This window comes from Gavialis gangeticus, unplaced genomic scaffold (assembly GCF_001723915.1).
Source record: "Gavialis gangeticus isolate Ggan-Ray unplaced genomic scaffold, GavGan_comp1, whole genome shotgun sequence".
Taxonomy (NCBI): domain Eukaryota; kingdom Metazoa; phylum Chordata; order Crocodylia; family Gavialidae; genus Gavialis; species Gavialis gangeticus.
Window position 1 is genome coordinate 50,005,055 of NW_017729026.1, and position 10,126 is coordinate 50,015,180.

Here is a 10,126-nt window from a genome sequence, read left to right on the forward strand (position 1 = left end):
CGGCCCGGCCCCACTGAGCCCGCGCCGCCCCGGGCCCGGGCCCGGCTCCGGCCCCGGCATGTCTGCGGCCGCCTCGGCGGATATGATCGAGACTCCCCCGGTGCTCAACTTCGAGGAGATCGACTACAAGGAGATGACCGTGGAGGAGGTGCGGGCCGGACTGGACTGGGCTGGGCCGGGTGGGGGGCCCGCGGGGAAGGGGCGCGCTGGGCGCGAGCTCTGGGGACTCAGCCCCTTGCAGCTGTCCCTGGACGGCCTCCTGCTTTCGCGCGTCTGGGCTAGAGGGAGCGGGTTGGGGAGAGCCTGAGAGGCCCCAGCAGGGCAGGGCAGAGCAGGCAGGTGTCAAGGTGCGTGGCCTAAATGCCCTGATGGGGGGCTGGGGGAGAAGTGGAGTAAAGGAGGACACCCCAAGTGAGACAGGCCTACGCCAGGCCCCTGGACAGCCGTCCCATTCCTGGGGATAGGGTTGACTTCACTAGACTCCCGCAGGTTCCCCAAAAGGAGCGATTCTCAACCAGGGAGAGCCATGGGCGATATGCTAGAGCCCTGGCTTTCGGCCTCTTCTCATTTGTGGACCCCTAAAAAATTTGACTGGAGGTGCAGAGCCCCACAATTTTAAGTGGGGGTATTCAGACACTGTTGATAGATCGTAGCGCTCATTCACCAACCTGTTAGACAGTCTGCAGACCGCCAGGTGTTCATGGACCACAGGTTGGAAACCGCTGTTGTGTGTGTGTGTGTGAGAGAGAGAGAGAGAGAGAGAGAGGTGAGTATATGCTATATAGAGTATACAGGTTTTCTTTGCTTTATGCATGTTCTGTATGTGCAAATTCTCCTACACGATCCTTTTTATACCAAAAATTTGTTATATGGAAGGTAAATTCACTTCTATGCAATTGGTGTGGTGGAAGTGTGCAGTTATCTGCTTTGTGCAGTGCTTTGTGAGAGTGACGCGCACCAAAATATAGTCTTCTCTGTGGATCTGTGCTCCTTGCTTGTCTGAGATATGTTTCTGTAGTTGCTATCCCCATTATGGTAACATTCACTACTGCCCTGTGCTGTTGGTGAGTACCACAGTTGTCTTGTAGAAGTGGTAGAAATGGGTCTGGGGGTCAGTACAGTCAAGGTCTTGGAACGTATCCCTATTTGTTACATTTTATAAGTAATTGAGTTACATGCTGTTTTCCAGGAATGCATGTACAGCCTAAAGCGAAGGAAACCTGTGGTAGTGTATACAGCATGCATATACCATACACCATACATTACGTGCATTTGGGATGTAAATACTGATTTAAAAAATATCCGTTTAATCTGTTGTAATTACAATGGTTACACAATTACTTGGTATGGTAACCCCTAGCCTGCTTGTGGACAGCAGTGGTGTGGGGGGGTTAGGGGGGACTAGTACCTAATAGCTAAGCTGTATGGACCCCAGTACACTGGCTTGCAACCTTCTTGCTGCCTGCCATGAGCAGCTTGGGCTCTTAGACAGGCAGCAGGGGCCTGCCCAGGGCCTGGGCTGCTTGTGGCAGGCAGTGGGGAGGCTGCAAGCAGCTGCACTGGGGTCCACAGAGCATAGCTGTAGATATTAGGCCCTTCACCCTGCCACCTTTCCATACCTTTGGAGCCCCCTGCTTCTCCCTTCCCTGCCAAGCCTTGGCTCGCCATTTGCTAAACAATAAACAGTAAGCTGTAACCTGCCATCACTGGGTTTATCCATTAAATGATTAATCATTTAATTCTTTATGTCCCTACTTTGTACCAAGCCTGATGCTGCTTTTGTCAGACTCGATGGAACCTTACTTGGAGAGTCTTCATGACTAAGATGTGTAGTCCTGGTGGTATTCTTAACCCCAAATACTGCAGCTGCTTGTTTCGTGCTGTTATTTCATAAACTGGCTACAAACAGGGAGTAACCGTTTTTGTTCAAGGACCGTGGAATACATGGGGAAGGGAGTGGGGAATGGGGGGTGTGGAAATCCCAATGATCTCTGGTGCTTAGGTAGGTAAACCTCCCTGACTTTAAACCACCTAGTAGGGATAAAAATTATCCATTTCATCTTCTCTAATTATGTTGATTAAATGGTTAAGCAATATTACATAGCTAGTCCCCGCCAGGGCATGTGGACCCCAGGCTGGTGCCTGTCCCATCCCATTACAAGGAAGGGGCTGCAGCTGCCTGCCCAGAGCACCATGGGGAGTTGTAGGCTGTGCACAAACCCACTCAGATACAGGTACTGCTGGGAGCTGCTCCCTGGGAGGGGGAGGAGGAGTCTGTGGCAAGCCCTACCAGACAACGCAGCCTACATGAAGCCATGGGTGGCAGCAGCAGGTGAGGGGTTTTCATGCCAGTGCACTGGAAAGGAGGCGTATTATGGGTATGGGTATTAGTCCCCCCTCATCCCTCCCTCCTCCCTGCCCTGCCACCTTCCTGTTTCTGACACACTGCGCCACTTCCCTTCCCCAGTGGACTGCACCCTGTGCTAAACATTAACTGGTAATGCATTACCAGTATAAGTATACTTATCGTTTAAACATTTAACTTTTCACATTCCTAACATACATGTATAATATAATATATAGTATGGTTACGTTAATAGTATAATATATACTAAACAGATATGCTTTTCATCCTATAGAGTCATTAATCATATGCTATACATACATATCATGCATAGGTAATATATACAGTAAAATCTTTGTTATCTGGCATCCCCGGAGTAAGGGGATTGTTGGTTATGTAAAAATTCTGGTTGTCTGAAATAGCCAGGCAGGGGTTTTCAAATAATGCAGGGGGGGGGAAGGAAGGTTGTAACAGCAGCTGCATGTAGAACAGTGGCAGCAAAGGGTGGTGAGTGGCGGCAGTGACCGCTGCATGTGAGCTTCCCCGCCTCCACCCCTGTGGCTGGCTGGCCGGCCAGCCAGCCAGCCGGAAATTCCAGTTAATAGAATTTCTGGTTACTTAAATGCCGGATAACAAATATTTTACTGTAGTATAATGCAGAGCTAGGCAAACCCTAGCACGGCTGCCAGAGTGTGGCATTCGAAGACATTTTGCTTCTTGCTTGTGTCTCGGGGCAAATGGCAGGGAAGGGGCCAGGGCTGCACTCCCACAGCAAGGATTGGGCCCCTCATGGCTCCCACACCATCCGCCCTGGTGCGCCAGCATCTTAAAAGTCAAGGTCGTGGATCATACTCTGCCCAAAAACGTTGCTGACACCTGGTATCACACACATTATATGTATGCGTATATATGCTATACATACATATACCATATGATGAATGATTCTATAAGGTGAAAATCATATGTCTATGCTATGTATATGATTAATGAGTTTATAAGGTGCACATTTACCCTGCCTTTTTTCTTATGAATCATGCAGGTGTCTGCACACCTAATACTGCATGACAACTTGTGGCACCTTTAAAAGGATCTGGTAGCATGCCACAGCACCCTGGTTTAGGGGATTGCTGCTCAGCACCCTGGTTTAGGGGATTGCTGCTTTAGGGGAACTTTAACAGAGGCTAATACAGCTGTATTTCAGTTAGACTTTATCACAGGGAAATGGAGGAGGATTGTTCAGCTCCATTTAATGCACCCATTGAGTGTTTAACTTTGAGTGTCCTTGTTCTTTTCTCCGCTTCTCTTCCTAATACTGGTGTTATTAGGGTATTTAGGTGCTACATGTTATCTTTGCCTCTTAGGGCTATTGTATTGTATATGGGTATACATTCATGAAATGGGGCCTCTCTCTTTTGATTAAAGTGAAACTACAATTCAGTGTCTGTGGTGCTTACATGAATATTGCATTTGTGATCTGTACTGCATCTTTGTTATCTGATTGTGTAGGAAGTGACACTTATTTTTCCATTTAGGTTAGTGGAAAACGTTTTTCCTCAAACTGTTATGTTGGGAGCTTAGTTGTAAAGGAATTACCTTGAATTCCTTTGATTTTGGAAAGTAATTGATAGAGAGGTTCCTGATGGTGTATTTGAGACCAGTTTGGATTTTCTGGTGATGTAGAGTGGACTAGATACTTTGCTAAAAGGTTTGTTGTAGCATCATGCTTGCTAAGGCCCTGTTACTTCAAGGTGTTCCATGAAGGTAGACCCCGTCTGCTCTACTCGTGTGAAGCCTTTGTTAAAATAACATTGTTCCATATCGGAAACATGCAAATAATTGTGCTTAGACAGCATGGATCCATAGTGTAGTCTGTCCTTGGTCACATGGTGCAGCTTTATTCTAGGCATTGTGGAGGTCTGAAGAACCATGGCTGTTTTGATGTCATCCTCGCTTAACCTGGTTACATCTTGGTCATTTCCATTTCAGAGGAGGTTGGATCCTAAAGGGCATCCCAGGCAGACCTTCCACTACCTTCAATGGGATTTACATATACAAAGCAACTAGCGAAATCTGAACCTAACAGACTTTGGATCTGATAGGGTTCTTTCTGTCTCTGTGCTTGTAGTTCCTTATGCTTGTTCCTTCGGGTGTAATAAGATCTTAACCTCTTCTACTAAACATAATAATTATATGGAAGTGAATTTAGTTTTATGTAGCAGCTAATTAGCATCTCAACTATAAAAAAAAAAATAATTTGCTAAACACTGACAGTTTGTATGGGGAGAAAAATTCAGTGAGTCTAAACAATCATAGTGTTTATAAAGTTAGGTTGAGAGGAAATCTCTATGGTATCTTCTGCTCTGTTCAAAAAGTCACGGTTACTTAAACTTCTACACTGACATACTGGAATCCTGTAGATGATAACTTTGGCTTAATCGCTCTTCCAGAGGATTTCCTTTTTCCCTTTCTATAAACAAACAAATCATGATTTTACTTTTCTCCTAGTACAATATACACATTCCTCTTCCTCTGCCTCATTCACTTGTTGAGGAATTGGAAATACTTTTGCATTTGATGTAAACTGAAATTGTATGTTGCCCATGGTCAGTGGTACCAAGTAACCAAGCAGTAGATAACTCATTTTTATCTAGTTCTTACCCCACGAGGAATATAAAATTCATGGGGAATTTAGAAATTAAATCAAAGTTATGGCATATAGAAGCGAGTATGTATAACGCACGTAATATATCACAGTTAGTAGTTTCAACAAGTAAAATGTTACATGAATATCTTCACAGTAATGTTGTGAAGTCTTATCAACAAGAATTACACCACCATTACACTAATAGAAAATTGGTATAACTAGAGTTGTCTTTCTCAGATTTGATAGTCAGATCTTGGCACGCTCTTCTATATGCACGCTAACCTGCACAGGCAGGTTATAGTGAACCAAAAGTATGTGCACCAATGGTGCCTGAACAAGGCAAGGACCTAACAGTCCTAACATTGCTTGGTACTCCAGGATACCCTTGAAATGATCTCAAGGAACCCCTGGTGAGTGCTATGCCACCCTGGTTGGGAGTCACTGGAGTATGCTGTAATTAAGGACATTCTTCTGTGCACTAGAAGAAAACTGTCTGTACTGTTTGCACAAGAATCTTACAGAATCCTAAGAGACAGCCTCTATAAGGCAGGTGAAATGATCAAATGTTATGATAGTGTGCAGACCTCAGTTCAGGTGTCTGAAAAGAAAGTATTAACAAAGTTTGCCTGAAGACCCCTCAGAAATGCTTATATAATCATAGCTTTGCTCCAATATTATCAAGGCAGTCTTGTCAACAGAGAGCAGTGCCACTCTGCCACTAGTTTATTAATAGATATTGAAGTTCTGGAATAGCTACAGGTCCCAAGTTCATGCTAAAAATTGTGAGATCTATGTGTGTGCTTTGTTTGGTTTGGCCAAGTTTTATTGGATAACAGAATGAATGTACTGTGTTTTATTTTAGCTAGTCTGGGCATCTCTGCCCCCACCACTCTCTAGCAGCTGATACCACCAGACTCTCAGCTCCTTCTCACTTCTCCAGCTTCCACTGCTTGACCTTGCTCTTAGGGACCAATCTGCAGGAGCCCACTGCCAGGTGGCTCAAAGGGCCTCAGGGACTGAGTGCAATGCAGTGTGGATCACACTGCAGCAAGGCACTTGCTGGGCAGCACAGCAGGAGGGACCCTTGTGGTGTAGCATGCAGAGCACAGGGGCACTGTTATGGAGGGGACATGGCCTACATGACATGCAACCAGGGAAGTAAGCAACCTACATAGTTGGTGTGTGTCCAGAGACACTCAAAACAGGCCTGGTATAACACACAGAGGGAAAGAAACACCAATTAAGACATGATATTCCGAACACATTTTCTTGCTGTTAACATTTTGGTTTTGGATTATTGTTCTTTTTCATTTTTTTTCTGTTGTTTTCCATAGCATTTTGCTTTTGCTACAAGCTCACATTAGCACTGATTCAGACATAGTACTGAATGGTTGCTATGTCTCTTGGTTTGAGCAGGGCAGAATGTACACAATTTGCTTTTATGTCAGGTACTCCTTGGCATCCAGATTGTAAAAAGTTAGCCACCTTTTTATGCAAAAATATAAGAGAATAGTATTATGTATGCTATATTACACTTCTTCACACTCAAAAATGACTTCTAAACTGCCTTAAGGCATGTAGCATTTGAAAGCTAGCTTCCACATTTTTCCTGAAGTACTATAATATATTTTAATTTTAACAGTTTATTTAAAAGGTAGCAAGAAAGACACTTTGTGGGAGTCTCCTTTTTAAGATGAAGTGATAAACTTTCTAAATATATTTCTTAAAAAGTCCTATTTTAAGATTCCAAACCACTAGGAGAACTCAATATGTAACGTATACATCTACATTTAAAACACTGAGAACAGCTGAATATAATTTTGTCTAGTGACTTGGCCCTAGATTTTGCATTCCCTTACAACTATTAAACCAGCAGTTCTCAACCTTTTTAGACCAGAGATGTCGCTCCATAACTTTTGCAGATTGAGTGGCTCTCCAAAACTAATTCATTACAAGATTTACCTTCTTGCGGAGGGGCAGGCAGTAGGATCAGGGGAGCAGCTAGGCAAGGAGAGCCTGAGCCTGCCTTTATCTGGCTATCTCTTCGCATTTCCTGCAGCAGCACCCCGGGGTGCCCCATCACACTGGTCAATCACTGTCCATTCAGCTAGTTAGTTACACGCATGGCGTGTGAGCATCTTTTTAGTGAATTTTTGCCCTTGCTTTGCTCTTTTGAAGCAGGGAAGTAACTGAAGGGAAAGCATCTCCCATATATTAGTGATACCATTTTTTGCAACAGAAACCTGAAGTTGGGCCTTGCCATGTAGGGAAGCTTTGTGGTTGATTTTTATTAGTATTGTTTTCCCCCTTCATTTTATTATGGTCTTTTACTGATATAATTATTAAATAGTACCATTTTACCAACCTGAGATCCTGCCATCTTATGTGGATTGATGTTTGTCTTGCACTTTTTATAAATGTATACCCAGAATCCTAACCATTTTCTAAAGCCTTGATCCCGTAAAGATTTGCACACAATCTTTACTTTATACAAATGAGTAGTCCTTTTTAAATCACTGGAACCACTTGCATTATATAAATCTTGCTTATTGGTTCAGGAGTAGTAGGTAACCATCAGTCCTCTGGTTCATGGTGTATGCATAAGCAGTCCAGTCACCAAGACATTTGACATGCATGCCTAAGCAAGAGTATGGAGGAGTGGAGGCTACCCAGGATCTACCACCTCCCCTTTAGACCGTTGAGACAGAATCCAAAGTCCAGACATTCAATGCCTCAATGGTTGTAGCTTCTTCCAGAGGGCAACAGATAAGAATTGCTGCTGACTGCCTAACACCTCAGCAAGGGCACATTTCTGTCAGGGTGATGTCCCCTTAGCTTTTCTCCAACCAAGGAGTATCCACAAGGCAGTAGGGTAGGGTTTTGAGGCACCCTATACTCACCTTACCCTGGAGGTTGCAGTATTGGTATTTTATAGGCACTACCCCGCCATGAGTAGCCCCACCACATTGCACCAGGCCCTCCAGTTGGATGCAGTTTACTGTCATACCCTGGATGCTTCAGGGGTAGTTTCAGTAATTACATTCTTTCTGTTTGAAGTGCACGTACAGTTTGCTGGATGCAGTATCTTTTTGCTTCGGTCATATGATCCATTTATAGAGGTGTTGCTTAATATTGCGCGCACTGACTTTTTCACTGTATGGTTAAACTAACGCACAGTGCTCTTCAAACTATATATAATCTAATGTATTTAATGTGTTGTAATACATTGCCATTGTTGCAAAAGAACTGATACTTTGCATAATATTTTTACTCCTACCTCTTGTCGTAAGATACAAGTTACACAAATATACGTAAACTTTATCACTACTAAATATCACATAAGTTACAGGTAGGATAGTTAGAAACTTCGGTTAATAAATAAATTAGTTACTTATATGAAGCACCCGGGAGACCCATTGCCAGGTGTTTACAAACGTATGAAAAATACTATCACTTTGTGTTCACTTAGTCTCATGACTTTACCACTGCATGACATTCTCCTCATTAAAAATTTTAGCATAATAGAAAACCACTATAGCATGTATTAGGTGGATTAAACCCTGGCTAATTTATAAACATTAAAGCATAACTAAATACGAAAACAGAAGATCAAGGGTTTCTTTTTTAAGTGGGTTCCCACAGGAATTGGTTCTCCACCTAATGCTACTTAATGTTTTTATCAGTGATAGTAATATAAAAACATGCTTGAAAGCTTGCATGTCTGCAAATACTGGTGGATTGGTGAATAACAACAGTAGTAATTCAACAATAATAGTTTATTGAGAAATCTGTATTGAATAGAATTCACCTATAATCAAACAGCATGCATTTTAATATAACCAAATGTAAGGCAGTATACCTGAGGACAGAAAGAAAGGTCATACTTACAGGAAATAGGATTATTTCCTGGAAAGCAGAGTAGTGCTGTGGCTAAAAGCGCTAATATGTTTTTTTCATGTGCATATGTGAAAAAGGAATATAGAGCAGGAGCATGGAGATGATGTTACCTCAGAGCACAGTCCCAAAGAAAGACATTATGTGGAGTTGTGGTTCCTACTTTCCAAAAACAATAAAAAGTGTAAAAATGAGTCAGAAAAGAGCAACAAGAAAGAGCTGAGGTCTGGAAAATATGCTTTCCAACATGGCATTTTGGGTTCCTAGCATGAATCATGTAGCAGTTAGCCTTGAGTAACCCAGAATATTTCGCATCCTTCTAGTTGCAATTGGTAGCAGCTGCTGTGTGTGGTGGGGTGAGTGTGGGAAATTAAGTCTTAATTGTATCAAGTTAGGAGCTTAGAAACAAAAACCTAAGAATTAGCTGGCACTTTTAATTTTTGGCATCAGTTTTTCTGGTCTATCTAAATAGATGTTTTGTTGATTTTTTTTAACTTATACGCTTGCTTTAAAAACATCTTTGTGTAGACATCTTATAGGGCTTGCTTCTGGGATAAAGTTTCTGCAACAGCTATAGAGTGTCAATTTGTAGGACAATGTTTACTCTGCACTCATTTCCTGTTTGGACTCTTCACATGCAGCAAGAGCCTATCTCTGGGAGAGTAACCACAAAAGTAAGCCAGACTTTGAATCTACTGCATGCTAGCTACTCTTCTCAAATTCCCTGTGTACACGCTCTTGATTTCCAGTAATTGTGAAGTACAAGCAATGCCTGCTTAACACAGTTTCGCTTACTGTGGTTGCACTATAGCGTGCATTAAAAATACCTACCTGGTTCTCTTAGCACTTAGCAGTTTCATTATAATGTTCAGTGCAGGGGGATGGGGAGAAGCAGTGGCGGGAGCCCAGAGCAGGAAGAAGTAGTGGAGAGAAGGGGTGGGTGGGGGGCCGGGCAGCATAAGCATGGAGCCTGGGCTGATGGGGCCCAAGGCAGGGTGGCAGGAGCCTGGGGTCCACTCCGGCACGTGGTGCTGGAGTGGCCAGCAGGCGGGGAGGAATGGTGGTGCTGGCGAGAAGGGACGGTGGGGGGTGTGAGAGGCCAACAGACAAGAAGAGGATTTTCAACTTCTTCCTTTCCTTGCAGTGGCAGGGCACTGGCAGTGCCCTCAGCTAGCCCCCTGCTTGACCTGGGGCAAGTGAGGGTGATGGTGATGGGCACCATGCCCAGCAGGGGCTGGTGAGGG

General features: G+C 43.7%; 1 protein-coding gene across 4 annotated transcripts in view; it reads left to right on the forward strand.

Moving 5' to 3' along the window:
- Positions 1-27: 27 nt before the first annotated feature.
- Positions 28-10,126, forward strand: part of MAP3K7 (mitogen-activated protein kinase kinase kinase 7) — a 111,060-nt gene continuing 100,961 nt past the window's right edge. For 2 of the 4 annotated variants that reach the window (XM_019520198.1, XM_019520199.1), the window contains exon 1: positions 28-148. In XM_019520198.1, the coding sequence (XP_019375743.1) occupies positions 59-148 (90 nt within the window). In that variant the 5' untranslated portion in view covers positions 28-58. The remainder of the gene's footprint in view (positions 149-10,126) is intronic. The other 2 variants (XM_019520200.1, XM_019520201.1) reach the window with 1 other exon arrangement.